We start from the raw sequence: 18349 nt of genomic DNA on the forward strand, positions 1-18349 counted from the left end.
TTCTGGTTTCGTTTTGATTTTTTGCAGCTTCTATTAATGTTCGTGCGCGCAGCTTGAAGGTCATGCGTACCCACGGAAAGCGCAATTTTGTTGTTTGCTGGTGCACGTGTGGCTCTCCGAATCTCGCTTCTTCTCTCTCTCAGGAGTATTTTGACGTGCGTCCGGGCCGCAAGCGCATAACAGAAAACGCCGCCACTTGATGTTCATACTTAACGGAGGGGCTCCCGAGCCCAAGCAAAGCTGCGGTCACTTACGGACAGACGCCAAGTGTTCACGTTTTCCTACAAGCGGAATGCATCCCGTGAACTTTTTTTTGCGCTTCCTGCCTTGCTGGCGACAATGCTAATTGGTGACACCTCAGTTATCTCGTAAACAGGCTTATTAGAGTCGTTTCCATTCCTACTTCCAGCCTCACAACATTTTCCTCTTACTACATCTTTGCCTTCATTTTGCGATTAAATTCGTTGTTCTTTTATGTGCATCAGAAATTTTAAAACTGCTGTCGCCTTGGGCTCGTGCCGGAATTTAAAGCACAAGAAGTATAACCTATGTACTAATGTGTCTCGGCGTCTGCTGTGAATGTTGCTATTCCTGCCTATCTAGTTTGTGGCACCATATCATTCACTGTAGAAATATATTAGGGACTCATCCTATGTAAGAAGCGTGATCCTTATAGAGTGCAGTAGAATAAATAGCGTCAAGTAGCTCTGACGTAGAAGGCGTGGTCATCTTGTTGCTTTCTTTCATATGACAAGACTATTTGGAATCATGAGACATCATCCAGTCATGGACGATTTTATAATTTCTTGTGGCATACAATATCGTGCGTGTGCGAACTTACCTTTAATTCAGCAGCCTAAGTAGCTTGATTGGTCTGTTCGGTCGCGCACTTTTTTACATCGTTTTATGGTCTTCCCAGTTGTTTAGAATCTTAAAAAAACAAGAGAAAAGGCGAAAAATCCATTCCTGTTGTGAAACCCACTTTTATTCACAAGTGCAGTAGAGTTTTTGAAGCAAGTTATATTTTTAACGTGCAGCCTGTAGGCACCTTGAAAATAGCAGCTGCTTAGTAAGCGAAGAAATAATCATCGATGCTAACAAATACCAGTGCTTCCAGAGCAGATGTGAAACAATAATACTGGATGTGACAAGGTGGGGCTTATTCAAGATGCCGGAACCTCTTTTCATTTAAGTACAGCAGAAATGACACAAGATGAAAGTACTGCTATGTCTCCTGTTGTGAAGTCACTTGAAATGTTCTCGATCAAGTTCATGGTGCAGATTTGCATAAGAAGAAGTATTAAATTATGTTTTGGTGTGTAAGTAGTATTAGCCGCTGAAACATCGTCTTTTGTGCTGACAATTCTTTCTTGTCAGTTCACGTGGGGTACGAACAATGTACATGCTTGGCTTTTATCTAATATTCGTGTGCAGTGCTTGAACTTAGTGTCAACATTGCATTCTGAAATATTTATTTTTTCAACATCACCCAGCGCAATGTTTTTATTTTCTACTGCTGTAGCGAAGCCTTATTACTGATGGAAGCTTTGACAAATCCAAGTAACACAGAAGTTGAATCTGTGAAAATACAAAGCCTAAATAGAACAGAATACTTTACATGATGGTACTCTCGATCATCACCCCTCACAAATATTCATTCATGTTTTGGTAACTATAGGTGTTGACTGTGAATTCTGCCCCACTAAAAAGTTGACGCTGGGATTATTTTCACCCCCCTCCCCAAAAGAGAGCAAAAGAGAGATACTGATGAACCTGTTTCACACGCAAAAAAACCGCCCTTTTCTTTTTAAATAAACTGGTTGAAGACAGACGTTCGTCGTTTAGATCTACGAGAAGTTAACTAAACAGGAATGATAGTGATGACCAGCGTCAGTTTAGAAAATATAAGAAGCAATAGCAGACATAAGACACTACTGGGATTTTAAGGCACAAAGTGCAGGTTAAAACATTTGGGAGGGCTCAAGCAGATCAAGTTATGAGAAAGCAAGTCATGTAAATGGTGGCCAAACCAAAGCACACGATTGGGTTTTCATTTCCTCACTTTCTATAAATACAAACACTCGGGAAGTGAAAATGCTCAGGAACATGAAGTTGACAAAACGGCGCAACGCAGAGTACAGTTCTTCGCGCAAGGCATGGAATATGAATAACGAAAGGCCAACCTAGTGACAGAAATACTCTCGCCAAAAAAGTTCACTGGCACTGGAGGCTGCCATTAAACGGAAGCTGAAGCAGTAGTACCCTGTCGAAAAGAGCTTTACGTGCGAAAAATGTGGTGAAGATGGCCTTAGCTGCCGAGAAATACGTAGCAAGCAACGCGTAGCCTTCCAGCCTTCCCTAATGCCCGCTCCAATGTACATAATTCCAGGAAGGACGTGCGCTTTACGCTTTCTTCGATGGCACTGAATCTGCTGTTCATAACATTGTTCTCGTCATTGTGGAAGTAACACTGGCCTAAATTGAAGCACTACGTATGCTTGAATTATTTTGTCGATTAAATTAATTGAAGAGCTAGATGTAGCACTCCCGCGCAAACATGCTTAAATTCTGTGACTGGTCTGTCCTGACTTTTGTTTAACACGTACTTTAACAGGGCATTATAACACTTACGTCCCCAGCTTCATGGTGATGTTATGCCAGTATGAATTAGCGGGTGATGAAACGGGATACCAAAACGCTAGGAATTGGGCGTATGCAATTAGAACACGACTCGGATCCCCACGAGTATCCGTAGAGGCCATAATCCACATATATATATTTCTTGTTTTCAACCTCTCGCGTACCACTTTTCTGCTGTTAGATATGACTGCGTCAGCTCCCGTTTAAGCATCAGCAAGCAGCGTGATGCTTTTTTCCGATCAATTTTTTTTTGCATCGGCAGTGATTGTAGCGGAGAGAGCTACACGTTCTCCTCCTCGAACTCCTTGTGCGGCCGCTTGGGCTTGCGCGTGATGTGCTTGCATTCGGGCCTGTCCACCCGCTCGGGCCAGTCGCAGTTGCCGTTGTCCTGGTTCCACACGGTGCCGCCCTCGCAGAACATCACCATGGGTGTGCCATACACGCACCAGTAGTACTTGGTGCAGTCGTTCTCATGCGGGATGAATGAAATGTTGGGGCTGTCGCAGTCCCGCGGGTAGCTCTTGGTCACGCTGGGCGGCGCTGCGGTCGTACTCGCTGTCGCGGTAGCGGTCGACTTCCACTGGCCGTCATCGAAAGTGGTGCCTGGCAGAGTCGTGGACGGCTCCGGCTGTGGCACGTCGTAATCTGCCAGCTTCTCGTAGATGACGTTGATGAGTGCGTTCTTACGGCCGCACACCCCTTGGAAGTCGTCCATGTCGATGGCCCAAATCATGGCGCCGCCGAAGCCCTGGCCCATGATGTAGTCCATCTGGGCAGCAATGAATGGAGAGATGAAAAAGGCGTTTCAAACATATTTTCTGTTGAGCCACATAGGAATGTCAAGGCCGGGAAAAAAGACGAAAATTTTTGAAAAAAAAAAGTTTTTTCCTGTTTTTTTTTTTTCAGCGCTGAAAAACGCGAAAAACGAACGTCGAAAAATTTGGAATGAGATTTCAAGGTTTTAGGAGTTCTTGCTTACAGTCTTGTTTTTTTTTGCTTTAAGAACAACTACAACGTACATCGATGAACGATTGGAGAAAAACGTCCTCGCCTGTGATAGAGTTTGTGAAGCGTTCGAGATTCGAGGTTGCGGCTTGAAGTCGTCGTCATATAGATGCGCCGGACTGAACGTGACAACAAATATTGAATATTTGAACTCGACTGCAGTCGAACAAATTGCTGAACACGCTGCCGAGCGACGCATACGGAGCACAACGACAAAGGTTTCTGCACACGTAAACGGATTTCTCCGAATACAAGCCTTCTTAGCGCGCAAAGTCCCATACTTTATAGACTTCTTGCCGGAAGGCTGCGGAAATTCGTAGCGCCGTATCCTGCAACAGTCACTCCGAGTCCGACGCGGTGTGATTATTGGTCGGTTCTGGAATAGAAACAGAAGCTTGTTCCACTAATATGACGTTTATATCTGCATATTCGTCTGAATACTGATATTTCTGCTGTTCCGAACTGTAAAAAATCGGTTTGGGTCGTATTTTTAATTTTTTCCACAAGATTTTCAATATTTCTTGACCTTTTGAAGCCATTCAAAAATTTCCGGAAATTTGCATCTCTATAGCTCAGCCACAGCGCTTCGAACTCCATGCTACCTTCTCAAGTAACTTTCCTGTTCAGATATTGGCTACATGTGTTGCGGGATAGCGATGTCTGACTGAGAACATGGTTACTGAGGCAGCAAATAATTTGCGTTAATCGACATGAAGTATCATGGCATGCAAGTTTTAAATGCGCTTAGGCATCTGTCGTCTTTGAGAGACAGGTATAAAGGTGCTAAACCGCAGTAACCTCGGCCGCAGAAAATACTTTTTCCAGGAAAATTAAAAGAGTACATGATTAGTGACCATTTCATCAGTTCATGCACTCTTGGGATCTGCATATTGACAAGAAAAATAAAAAATATCTCAATGTTACAAAAAGATATCATTTGCTGGAACATAGTTTCTGTTGCTGAAAAACTCGTGTAAACTGATGTATGAACGATTTTGGCATAATCGATGGCCGGAATGACATATAAAAACACTTAATATCACCGACTATACTCACTCCCCAAGGTAACACGCAAATTAGTTAGGGCTTTCGAAGGAGAAGCGCATGCAATCTTTTGTCCATCCAGTGCACATTTAGTGCACATTTAGTGCACATTTAGTGCCAGTAACTTCGTGTTTTTGAAAACTTCTGAAACGATCTGTCATGGAATTCGCGAAGCGCATGCTGTCTGTAATTGAGCTCTTAATTTCAACCTGCTTCTTATCGTTGCTGCCTTTATGAATCGTTTCCAACAAGATGTTTGCCACCTCCATAGGAACATTGCCAGCCACCTGTGATTGTTTGGTGTAAAGTGGGATCACCTGTGCCTGTGTTCGCTTTTGTGAGCCATTGCACAGACATCACAGAATACCCCTTTCTCGTCCTAAGTGCTAGCTTTTGTAGTCTGCAAGCGTTCAGTATGTTGCAACAGCATGGCCCCGATGACACTTCAGTTGGATACATCAACTTTCAGCGCTATTCGTGATTCTTGTCTTTGGATCTTATCCCTTGTTACCTTTGCTCGCAAGGCGTAGGTAAGCTGTTTCTTTCGTCTGAAACAGTTTCCGCTTGGTTTTTCTCTACTGAGTTTTATCATCTTTTCGTTTTCTTCGGGAGCCAGCCATGTAACGGCGTCCTCCATTAAAACATTCCCTTGCTTGCGACGGCGCTGTTATTTAGGAGCGTGCAATCATTTTATCGTTTTTTCGCTGATATCTTCTCATTGACCACACATCAGGTCTCTTACATGGCGCTCCGCTACAAGGAGAAAGCCAGCCTTGCATGCTGCCTGGAGTGCCCGACAAACCCGTTCTCTTCCCCAACCCTTAACTGGTGGGTGGCCTCCCTGCTCAACGCAGGTCCAGAGTGCCAGAAACGGCTCGTGAACAGGGTAGCCGTAGCAGCTACAGCCAATTGAATTGTAAAATAGGGACTCAAACTACTGTGTTCATGCTCAAATCGATCAATACACAATTTAAACAACAAACCCGTTCAAAAGAGCTGCACGCGCGTTCGTCCCAAGAAAAATTAGACTAAGAAACGCACGCTGTGTGTAGTTCAGGTGGTAGATACTATAAGGCGTTATTTGGCAATTTTTGGCTGCCTCAGGTGTGGCAACTTTATTCTTGTGGGCTGGCTTTGTTTTCAAGCAGAATTCATTCCTATGAAGACTTCCTGGCATCGTGGCGTGATGGTCACATTATTGAGAATTTGTTTCCTTTCTTGTACTGTCAGAGTTCCAGTTATTCATATTATTCAGCATTAAGCTTCAGTACATTAAACCCTATATAGCAGTACCAATCTTCAGCATTAATATCGAGGCAGCTCGAGGTTCACCGTCAAGGCAAAGCGGAGTAATAGCAGAATATTTCTGAAATATTTTGTGCAATACGTTCTAGGAGATTGATGCATGGACGAAGATTTTCCGCTTATCGACGGGTAACACAGGGTAGCCAACTCATGATGTGCCTCGCGCGTTTTGGTTTTGTTGCTGCTGTGTAAAAAAGCGCGAATTTCTATACGTCGCTTCATTTGAAGCAACCTACGGGCAATTAACTGGCGGGTCTGCATACAAGTTTGAATTTTAATGCTTCTAGGTCCACCTTGAAACTATCATTTTCTCTAGTTTACCAAGCCCGGAACTGTACGCCACGCATTTACCGAATCAAAAGTGACTGCATTCAAAGATACGCTGGCTGCAAGGCAGCGTGCGTGCCCACACATAAGGAATGCCTGCTCGGAAGCGCAGTTGGGACCGGCGGTAGCTCGACGGCTGCTCTATCTACGATCTAGTTGAGTGAGAGTCGAGACAGACGCTCCACTTACAAGATAAAAAAAGAACTTAAACTCTTCAAGGAAAAGGTCGTCGGGTGCAGGAAAGGCTATCGCCTAGCTGCAAGCGCATCGACGGCACGTGTCTTGGTAGTTTATTTGTTTTATTCTTGTGCGAACAAGGCCGGCAACACATATTCTGACTCCTCCTTGTCTCGTGAATTCTCCAGAAATGAGCCACAATCAGGCAATACAGGAACCTAAACGGTGACGAGCGATTTTATTCAATACAAACTATCAAAAAGCCGCACCGTGAAATAAATACCGCGAAGGATTGCAATGTTTTCCGCCAATTATAACCTGTTTCGCCCTCTAGCCGTACATTTCTCTTTGCCGGCACTTTTTTTTTTCAAGTGCGTCCTTATCGCCTTCTTAATGAGTTTTCATTATTACACTATTACGCTCTCATTTTTTCTATTTAATCACATATTTCTGAGTGTCTGAATAGCGGTGTGCATTTCACTCTGGCTCGTGTAAATGCGGTGCTACGAGCAAGGGCGCAGGTCACAGATTAAGAAAATAAATTTATGAAAGGGAGAACAGAGTGCGTGCTTTAAGGCTGATTGCTATAGCGGGCAACTCTGGGCTAGAGGTTGAGCTAAGGGAAAGAAGGATGTCATAGAAAGCGCCAATTAGCTTAAAGAGGAAATAAGTGCCAGCCTTTACCAACGCATTCAACTTGTGAGCCTGGCCATATCTAGTGTTCAAGCCTCGTGCTCGGTAACGAGCCAAAGCAAAGCCCGCATGGCCGCTATGAGAAAGACACTGTTATTTATTCTTCGGCACTTCGAAACGCTGTGGCTCATAAAGGCGTCGCGACAGAGTTTTTGCCAACGTACAGGTCCTTGCAGACACAGGGAAGAGCCAAGGAAAGGTTTCGGCACTGAAATGATTTTTGTGAAAGGACTTGTTGGAAGTCAAGTTGTCAAAGTGTGCTGTCGGGCTACTTGGCGGCAAGACAACATGATTCAGCTAAACAACGAAGATGACAACTGTACTTTCTTTTCCGGCACTGCACAATAATCAAAGATGTTGTCGTTTTTTTATGACGTCATCGCCTCTAAACCCACTTTACACTGAGCAGACTGCGTTACCACGGCATGAATGCTTCTGCTTTTGCGTTTATTTCTGTTGTACGACTCCGCTGAAGTGGACGCTTTGCAGGGTTCTTCATAGTGAACCAGCATGCTGCGTGTCACTTCGGCTTTTAAGGTTGCCGCTTTTATCAAAACAATGTTTGAATTGCCCCGCTTCTGCTTCAGATTTCCACCTAATTCTTTCAGGTTGATCTGAACGGAGGACGAAATCGAAGGCATTTATTTTAAGCTAAGCTAGGATATGAGAAATAGCTGCTTTTTCAAGAGATGCTGCGGGGACCCCTAGAGCCCTTGATGGCTGCTGAGCAATGGATTTACGTCAATACTTTGAAAATAATATAACTGAAATAAAACAAAAGCTGCAAATCTTGTGGGCTCGTTGAGAAAAAAGAAACACTGTAGCTTGACAAAAATATGTTGTTCTCATCAGAAAATTTGAAGATTTCTCTTAAGTTTCTTGAAGCACACTGGTGTTACTATGACACTCTTGTTCAATCTGAACCCAAATTGCAATCATTTGGCTAAACTGGCCGATTGTGTTTATTCTCAACTGAGACCAATCTATTCGTTGCCATTATCTTGGTGAGGTCAGTTTTTTATACTGAAGTTCACCCATGAATAGACGCAGGAGGCATTACCTTTATGGAAATGCTTTCAGGATCCTCGTAGCCGATCCACTGGTTGTCGTAGTAGGCATAGGGGCACTTGCCAACATCGTCAAACTTTTTCGTCCAGGTTCCCGAGTTGACGTGCGGGCAGATCTGCAAATTGAGCAGTCACAATAGAGCTGTGAGATCTCACAAAGATGAGGTTACACCCATGACTGCCCGAACCAATTCCTTTAAATACTCCTTCTTCCCCAGAACCATAGCTGAATGGACCTGCTTGCCTCAGGACCTTTTACAAGCAGACAATCTAAACAATTTGAAACATATCTGTCCCGTTGTTTAAGCCTATAAAAACCATTTGCCAATGCTGTAACTCATTATGTTCTTCACCTGCGGTTCCTATCCTAGGTGGTCTGAAACCGAGCATATTATTATGAACACTCATCCTATCTGACGCACTTGTGGCCGTATCTGCTGGCAAGATGTCTGTGTCATAATGATTGATGTATTCGTATGTTTGTATGAATTATGTACCCGTTGCTGTGGGTACTTGTTGAGTTGTATGCATCCACCCTGTTTCGGCCTTACGGTTGACAGTATAAATAAATAAATAAATAAATAAATAAATAAATAAATAAATAAATAAATAAATAAATAAATAAATAAATAAATAAATAAATAAATAAATAAATAAATAAATAAATAAATAAATAAATAAATAAATATTAAGATAATGTGCATTCATGGCTAGGAAACTGGCAACTTGTTATGAATAGTTGGAAAATAAACTGAGTTCTTCCTGAAGCTGTCAAAATTGCTTTTGATGTTGCTGGACTTTAACAAGTGGAATTTAGAAGTTACAATTCTTTATGGAGTTAAGTACGGATACGCTATACTGCGTAAAAATGTTGAGGTGGGGATAATTAGCAGCAGTCACCTCATAGTAAGCGAGAAAGCCCGTAGCATTCGTGTATGGTCCAGGAATGCCGCCCATCTTTTCCTTGTTGATGTAGGCCCTCAGTGCCGTATTGGACTTGTCGCTCAGCGTGTACGTTCTTCCGTAGAAAGGAACGCCGACGACTAGTTTCTCCCTCGGCGCTCCTAGGCTCATCCACAACTGCAGTCCATCATGCTGTGAAGAAAAATATGTTGGTCGCCATGTTATGCACGCCGGCTTTGCTTGCAATCACAAAAATATTATTTTCATGGCTGTTTTCCCTGATTGCTTCGTCGGACCGGCTCATCTACTGTACAAACGCCTTTGAAGTGTCACGCAATCAAAGTCATCAAGGGTTACTGAAGGTATAATTGCGTACTATGTAAAAGTATTTCGAACCGAAGTATTTGAACATAAAAAAAAATAGGTTAATCATCAAAACACCAACTGACGAATCTTAACATGATATATTTTGGACACATCAAATACTAATCTGCATGCAACCTGTGTTGTTACCTAATCATGCCACCAATATTTGTCGATCTCTCTGGCACTGTGGAACCAACTGAGGCCTTAAAATTTGAATCATTGCCAGATTACGACTGCATTAATGTAAAATTTAAACAGAAAACATCATTACTGAAAGTTATTTCTTGCTAACAAAGAATGTTCAGCAAGCATTCGATAGTTCCACTCCGCCCACGCAGCGCAAAATTGGAATAGTGATTTTATTATTAAAATCAGGCAATAAAACATCACCTTCGAAGCATCGCACTATTTCGTTTAGCAGCACTCAGTGCAAATGATTAAAATGAGTAATTTTCACTAAGTTTCCAAACTTTCCGAGCCTGTAACCTGTTTTTTTTTTACACTTTCATAGAGATATTTTTTTCTGATACCCTATTTGCCTGCTTTACTAACAAACTTTACCATAGTTAAGATCGGGCATCGAAAGCTGGTTAAGACCGCGGGCATCGAAAGCTGGCTACATTTTCTTTTATTTCTCTAAAGCATTAGACAAGGTATGTCGCCGTTTATTAATTTCTAAGCTAAACCAAAATAACATTGACTAAAATGTTCTGAAATGAATTAAATGCTTTCTTCTTAACTGATCTCAGTTTGTTTCCACTAACAATAATAATTCATCTTTTAATGAAGTTTACTTGGGTGCATCACTAGAGTCACCTTCTCGGACACCTTTTGTTTACATTAAATATATTCCTTATAATGTTTCATCCAACCCTCACTTATTTGATGACAATTGAGTTATTTTACAGGAAATATAATCCCTCTACGATGCTAAGCACAACACATTAAAAAAATATTTACGTTCCCCTATGCACCTTGGTTACGGTGACTGTTGGCTTCCTTCATAAGTTTGTCAAACGAGCCCTTCATTTCCTTTACCTTGTCTGCTAATAGCTTAACGGTCTCGGTTCTGGCAGTCTTGATGCCACAGGTTGCTTAAGAGGGCTCTCGCACAGTCTCCGCCCTCGCCGTTAGATGACGTTCCACGTCACACTCGCGGTATTACAAGACGTGCTACGTCCACCGCTATGGACGAGGGTGGCGCTGGTGAACACTCTCAAGGTTCGCTTACACCCAATAAACATAAATACCCACGAGAGCAGCAGATTGGACAGCCGTCGCCGTAGCTCAGTTGGTAGAGCACCGGACGCGGTATTCGGAAGTCGTGGGTTCGGATCCCACCGGCGGCATAGTTGTTTTTTCTGCTGCTTTATAAGTAATTTTCTTTAAGTGATAGATTAATTTAAGCATTATTGTGCCACTGATCAGCACAACACATTAAAAAAAAATAACATTCCCCTATGCACCTTGGTTGCGGTGACTGTTGGCTCCCTTCATTAGTTTGTCAAACGAGCCCCTAATTTCCTTTACCTTGTCTGCTAATAGCATAACGAGGGTCTCGGCTCTAGCAGTCTTGATGCCATAGGTAGCATAAGTGGGCTCTCACACAGTTTCCGCCCTCGCCGTTAGATGACGTTCCACGTCACACTCGCGGTATTACAAGACGTGCTACGTCCGCCGCTATCAGTGCTGTCTAACAGCACTGATTGTCGCCACAACGTAGGAGTAAAAGCACGTACCGCCATATATGCGTTTGAGTCCTTGCTGCCTCGTGCATTAATCGATTTGAACAGCCTTCCCTTTGAAATTGTCGCGACGAATTATCAAAACCTTTAATATCTAAGGATGAAAAGTTTTTAAATGGAAACATTCACAGCATATGTTTGTATATTTCTTGTTGTTTATAACAGCTAACCTTTTTAATATCTTCGGCCCTGAGGGTTAATAAAAAATTGGTAGCGATTGCTAGCCTCGGTAATACGAACAGACAGCGCAGCTGAGAGGGGATATTGGTCGTTGACACGACGTTGGGATAAAAGCATGTACCACCGTATCTGCATCTGAGTCATTGTTGCCTCATGCATTAAGCGAAGTGCAGCCTTCCCGTAGAAATTGTCGACCCCACTGATAATCGGGACTTTCGCGATGCATTATCAAAACCTTTAATATAGGATGATGAAAAGTATCTTTATTCGGTACATTCACTGCGTATGTTTATATATTTCTTGTTTTTTATAACCACTTGCCTCTTCAATATCTCCGGCCCTGAGGGTCCAATAGAAAAAAAATTGGCACAGATTGCTATCCTCGGTAATACGAATAGAGAGCGCAGCTTAGAGGGGATATTGGTCGTCGACAGATGCCGTAAGATTCCTTCGGTCGCCGATTGCAAGCACGACGCACATAGGTGGAACTGGCTCAAGGCAGCACCCGCAAGCACCACTTGCATCTGTCCAATTGAAGACATGCTCCCTCTCCCGTTTCACCGTTTGTTCTCTCCTCTTTCCTCCTCGTGCTCCAGGGAACTTCAAAAACGGTCGCCACTCAATCTATTGAGCGTGTCTTTAAAAGCAGCGCTGTTAAAGCACTGACGGCTGAGCAGTTCAAGCGCCGCGTGTGCACTTGAATTTGTGTGTGTCACGCGGCCAGGCCTCTTCGTGTCGACGTGCTTTTGCAGTGTTTACCATTTGTTTTCAGCATTGCTCGTTTTATAGACTGAAAGGCCAGTGTCAATAAAGGTCAGTGAACAATAACTGCCGTGCAGCAAAGGGTGCAGTCGACTTTCGTTGTCGTGTTTTCTGTCTTGTCTTAGTTGGCAAGGTGACGCCGTAGATGCACCGAAATGGAAGGGTGTTTAAGCACTATCGTGGTGTGCTATGGTATGTGTGAGGTCAGGATTTTACCTTACCCGACTACAACAAAGGTTGCACGAGGCACATGCTGCACGCACGGGTGGTAGTTTCACCGCTGTCTACCTGATCGTCGTTTTTGCTGTCAAGTCGGAACCGCTCACCCTAGCACCCACCGTCTCCCGCTAGTCAGCTCTATCACTTTCTCCACTGCTCTCACCTTCTTGCCTCCTCCTCAGCTTGCCTCCTCGCACCCTTAGGGTTGCGTCATTGAAACCCAACGCCACACGACCGTGGAATGGGCGCTTAACGTCTGCGCTGTGATGAATGACAAAAAAATAGAAATATACTTTACTGTGCGTTATCTCTGCATATGGCTGTGAGGCTTGATTTTGTTGAAGCCAGTCTTCCTCAGTATGTGACAACAGAGATTTTACAATTGTGACCAGACCGTATTTTTCGAAGATTTTCGCATGAACCAGCAGAACTCTATCTGTATGAGATACATGGAGAAAAATATTTTGTCCTTAAGGTACTCACAACGTTGAGCTTCTCGTAGGCCCATTCGTCAAAAGACCTTCTGAACAGTGGGCTGTGCACATCCGTAAATCCAGCCCAGTTTCCACGCAGGTCGTATGTCATGACATTTATCCAGTCAAGTAGCCTGTAAAAAATTAGAGGTGAAACTACAACATGCTGTTTGCTGGAAATGTTTCACTGGAAACTTTTTCACCATGAGCATGCTCATCGAGATGCCATTGTGCTTACGCGCCGACAGATATCGCGTGCACGTCGCCTCATTTGGCCTTATGGTTGATCAGCTAAACGTAAAGAAAAGAAGCAAAAAGGATGCTTACTCTCCCAGCTCGGCCACTTCGTAACCTTCTTGTAGACGAAACTTCGCCACTGGAACAGCAGCGGTCAGCAGCAATTTGTATTGGTTGAAAACCGACCTTAGCTCCTGAAAGCGGGATATTGTAACTCTTCAGTAACACTGCAAGGATCATCCACACATCTACACGCTTTTGAAAAAAAGTTTCTGATGCTCAAGGCAAATAAACAAGCCTCAGACACTGTGATCTTTCTTGAAGAATAAAATGCAGACGAAGTGGTAGTGTATTGTAATGCCTACATTTTACATCTTCACTTGTTGAGAACAGGAAATAGACCTGCTGACCTGCAACGCATATTTGTTTTTGCAAAACTGTAACCGCCCAGATTTTTCCACGTGTACAGGCGTAAGCCAGCAGAGGCTTTAAATACATAATAAGAGAACTGTTGAGAACTGTTTTCACTGCAATTGCCTCCAACAAACTTTCCCTATCAGTGTTCTCTGGAAGGATAAAGGAAAGGCTGCGCGCATGAAATGGCGCCTGAGAGATTAGCGACTGATACAAATACCTTTTTATGTGCAGCAAAGAATAACTGACAATAAAATTCACTCTACTTTCTAAACTTTTCGCACCACATAATCCGTGACTAGAATTATAACTCAGCTGTGCGTGAGGTTCCCCGTCGTGTTGTAGGATTTCTGAATATTTTTACCACTAAAAATGGTTTTGCTGTCACTGTCTAATGCCTTTAGAGCACTATGAAAGCAGCATGCTCTCCAACGCACAGCTGCGCAACCATGTTAGGAACAGGTGATTTGGCCTGTCGATGTGGAGTCTCTCATAGTGCCGGGCAATCAGTCGCTCACCTTGACAAGCAGGAGGAAGTTTGCCTTATCAGAGTATGCTCCTCCGCGGTCATAGGCTCCCGGGTACTCCCAGTCCAGGTCGAAACCATCGAAGCCGTACGTCTGGACCCACTTGAGGGCGCTGTTGATGAAAGTATGTCGGCGTCCAGTAGTGCTCACCATTTCCGAATACTTCTTCCCACCCTCGGCCCAGCCCCCCACAGCCAGGAGAGTCTTCATCTGCGGGTTCTTCTTGCGTAGTGCCGTGAATCGCCTGTATCCGCCTGAATGTGAAGAGGAAATAGACAAGATTAAAGGGAATAGCACCATGTGCATTGGTACGCGCAATAGACCCACAAGCAACTCTCACGATCGCCCTTGACATTCACGTGAGCTCTGCAGCTGGCTGAGCTCTTGCAGAAGCCAGGTTTCAGCTGCAGTCAAAATCGCTGCCAGCCTCACTATATTACTTTTAATGCTCTTAAGCGAGACAATGATGGATATGTTGAGATTGTCAGTAACTATGGTGACGACGTTTCGTAGCTGACGCTGCTTCAACCATCAAAAATGCACCGGAGACCAAGAACTACAGCAAAACTAACAAGCACAAGTCACATGTCGTCTAAGTTGATAGGGGGACTTAAGGGGGTAACTTAAGGTGGAAAAAGGGCATTGGCTGCCCTCGCTTTCTTGCGAACGAAGCTCAAGAAATGCAGATGCTACCAACCCTTTCAAACGTTTCCTTTAAGTCCATCCCTGTCTGGTCCGTCCCTTTGAATAACAGTACATGACTAGCACGTTGTCACGAAAAGAACCTGCTCTCTGCTGGCCCTTATAATAATCTGGTTTGATGTCAGCAGAATTATGCTCTCTGCTGGCTTTTATAATAATCTGGCTGGGTGTTAGCATAATTCTGCTCTCTGCTGGCTTTTATAATAATCTGGCTTGGTGTTAGCAGAATTCTGCTATCTGCTGGCTCTTATAATAATCTGGTTTGGTGTTAGCAGAAAGAATGAGTAACAGAATTCGGAATACTTCTGTCACTAATGAACCTTGATGGCTAACTGAAGTGCGTTCGAGTCCAGATTAACTGCTTTTGGGGAGCGCCCGTTTTAAAAATCTCAACCAGCATTTGCGCTGTCAGTCTACTCAAGCTCCCATTTTATAGAGAGTAAGTTTAGCTTTGATGTGGCAGACTGCCTCACTCAGAGATTTCGTGTCATTATGCGTGCTTCAACTACTGTCAGCTGCTGTGTTTTTTCAGTTCATCTCTGAAAGACTGACCTTTGTTGAAGTCGTACTCCGGGTCAATGCTGAAGAGTTCCCAGGTCTGGTTGCTGAGACCGACGAAGGAATAGATGAGGTGCGTACACTTGTCTATAGGGATGTCTTCGATGTCGTAGTTCATAGGCTCAGGGCGGTAGAGCGCCCATGCGCTGTAGTAGCATACAATACGCCCGGGATTCTTCCTGCTGCTGCTGCCGTCATTTTGTCGCTCGGTCCGAAGGTTGGAATCATCGTTGGTCGCTGCGAAAGCCTCGACGTTACAACCCTCGAGCAATCTTACCAGGACAATCTTTCGAGCAAAAAAAAATGCATTTAGGCACCGCGTAGTACTTTCACTGCCTCTTAGATACAAAGCACATAATCGCAGTTTTTAATGTGCAGGTAACTTGCCGAAGTAACCATTAAAGCTTCTGTTGCTCTTACAAGTCCTGCTTTCTTCGACACCAGTTATAATTTTGACGCAACTGTGCAATATTTTAAGAAAGCGAAGGAACATTTTTTTATGCAAATGGTCTAACCATCTAATGCATAACTAAATCTTTATTTTAAAGTTTGTCCTACGCTCGCACCGAGTATTTAGGACTGCCATAAATCACTACTGGGGTCCGTCTTTGACAATAAATAGCACAAAGTTACAAGCATCCCAAGGGGGCACCTGCGGGCATCCCTTGATGGCTATGGTGCAATCTTAGGGTATTCGAAAACTGCATTCCTAAACAACGTCCCGTTGAAAACTGCTCTTGACGAGAATTTCTGCGCATGCACCCTAGAATTATGTGGAACGCTACCTTCCCTGTCGTTATCATCATTGCCTATTACCGTCAGAGTGGGTATGTCTACTAAATGGAAGATTTTCTTAGTTTGATAGCGTACAAAATAAATGAATAAATAAAGACGTTAGTCGGTCATTTATGAGAGCACCAAGAAGGAAACTTTTTTTTCAGGTTGAAAGTTTTGCTTTCCAGAAACAATGTTATTCTTTGGATCTCCATTTAGTTTATTTATAGTTTTGAGTTGAACTTTGTTTTAAGCGTTCATGACTTACTTTGTGCTTCAATTGTAATGCCCAAAAGAAGTGACCAGGAGAGCAGGAGATGCAACAGTCTGGTCTTCATGATGTGTACTCGGTGTTCGGAGACCCTCCTGAGGACAAGAAGCACATGTACGATGAAGATATACACAACATTCTACGAGGATGCACATCAAGATCAAGGTTTTGGCTCCGTGCATTCATTGCAGTGTGAAATTGATATACTCACAAAATAGAACACCTGCAGGGTTTCTGCTTTGCATCTTGAATTACTGATTCCTGTTACAATGTGAAAGGCTATTCCTAATGATTCGGTAGTGAATAAAACAATAAAGGTGCTCCTGGCATCCTCAATCTGATAGGCGGGACTTCTGAATATGCAACAGTCTCGAGCAGAAGCCCTCCGCCACGCTAAGGCACCCGATGCGACAGCGACTAGCAGGGGGAGAAATGGCTGTAGGTTGGCCGGAAGACGTTGACCTTGGGCGTCGCTCACGCTGCCGCAAGATCATTCATCGAACTTACGCATGCCCTGACCTTCGCGCTTTCTTTTCTCTCTCCTTTGCGTCTTTTCTGCTTAAGAGATGAGACAGCACAGTTGCTTACATTGTTTATATGTTCACACCATGCAAGAGTGCATCTTTGTAAGGAAAGTATTATGGTTGTGAGTGCATATCAGCTGTCACATATCACCACGCTAGTGGTGGAAACGCATATGGGAACGACTGGAGACATTTTAAGGACAATTTATGAGCGCCGGCCGGAGGCGGGCGGCATGACACAGCCTGCCATGATGGCCCAGCAGTGGTGCCTCAGAATATATACATGTCACCTTCCGACTTGTCTTTACAGATACACGAGAAAGACCATGGCTAGAACGTTTAACCTCAGACAATCACCTGCTAAAAGAGCGCGGCCTATACCAGATATTTCTCGTTCCTGCCCTACAGCCGCATTCGTTAGGCCACAAAAGTTACGTATCAGGGGGCCAAACACGGCGTGTTAGGTGTAAGGTGAGTGTAAGAGCGGCGCACGTCACCTGATCTTGGCACTTGAGAAGACAAGGCCTGACCAGGACGCAGACCTCAAGGTCAGTGCAAGTATGAAACTAATTGGGGAGTGGGTAGGCAGGAAAAAAAAAAAACACTCACCCGAAGACGCGACCTGCGCGGAGTCACCGCCTGCTTCTGGTGGCCGACCCTGTCGGGGGTGGCGCGCAGTGGAGCGCTCGGGACCCCCGCGCAGACGCAAGTCGGCCCATCCGGTATTCGGCGCTTCACAGCCGCTAAGGTCGTCGACCGGCAGGGAAAGGTAGAGAAGGCTCCTCCTCTGTCAAAGCATCCGGAGTATCGGCGGCTTTGCGTCGCCCAACGATTGGGGGCTCTGCCGGTGGTGGGTCTTCCTGGCGGCAGCCGGACGCCCGGCCCGAGCTAAACCGGCTTGGCCGCGCCGCCGTCTCCGCCGCCGCAGGGACCCCGCCGCACACGCAGTCGGTCGGTCGGTGCCGTGATACCCGCCGACGCACCGTCCCTGCTGCTTGCTGCTGCTATTCGGCGCAGAACTCGCATGCTTGGCGCGTTTTTTGCCGAAGAGCTTGTTCTTGCCCAAGGGCTTTTCCGCTGTCCCCGTGCATGCGTGAGTGACGGCGAGCGCTGTCACGAATGCGGGGGAACCTGTATTCTTTTCTTTGCTGTTCTCCTCTCCGGTGGTTTCGAGTGCGATAACATGTTGCAGCATTCCAGCCGTAGCGTGCAGTCGTCTCGGATACGTCCGAGGATGCCCTGCACAAACACTACATGAGTGGCACGCTTGGTCTGGAAGCTCCTTCTTAAGGGCCGTTTTATGCGCCCGAAGAGGCAGTGTCGCGAGATGTTTTTGTAACTTTCTTATATTTGTGTGAGTGTAGCGGAGACAGGATAGCGTCACGATCAGGTTGCACAGAATGTAACGTCCGGAAGTTACTCAAGCCAGAAGCGTC

At 44.6% G+C, this 18349-nt stretch overlaps 1 protein-coding gene and 1 non-coding gene across 2 annotated transcripts; one reads left to right on the plus strand and one right to left on the minus strand.

Moving 5' to 3' along the window:
* Nucleotides 1-971: 971 nt before the first annotated feature.
* LOC144125540 (endochitinase-like) lies at nucleotides 972-18034 on the minus strand. The gene is made up of 9 exons (XM_077659027.1): nucleotides 17523-18034; nucleotides 16387-16484; nucleotides 15339-15581; nucleotides 14076-14338; nucleotides 13234-13337; nucleotides 12917-13040; nucleotides 9159-9353; nucleotides 8252-8374; nucleotides 972-3409 (listed from the first exon to the last, which is right to left on the minus strand). Exons 2-9 carry the CDS (start codon nucleotides 16454-16456, stop codon nucleotides 2921-2923), a joined length of 1611 nt encoding a protein of 536 aa, XP_077515153.1. The 5' UTR covers nucleotides 16457-16484; nucleotides 17523-18034; the 3' UTR covers nucleotides 972-2920.
* Nucleotides 10804-10876, plus strand: TRNAP-CGG (transfer RNA proline (anticodon CGG)). The gene has a single exon. It is a non-coding gene; the product is annotated as a tRNA-Pro (tRNA).
* Nucleotides 18035-18349: the final 315 nt, after the last annotated feature.

This window comes from Amblyomma americanum, chromosome 3 (assembly GCF_052857255.1).
Source record: "Amblyomma americanum isolate KBUSLIRL-KWMA chromosome 3, ASM5285725v1, whole genome shotgun sequence".
Lineage (NCBI taxonomy): Eukaryota > Metazoa > Arthropoda > Arachnida > Ixodida > Ixodidae > Amblyomma > Amblyomma americanum.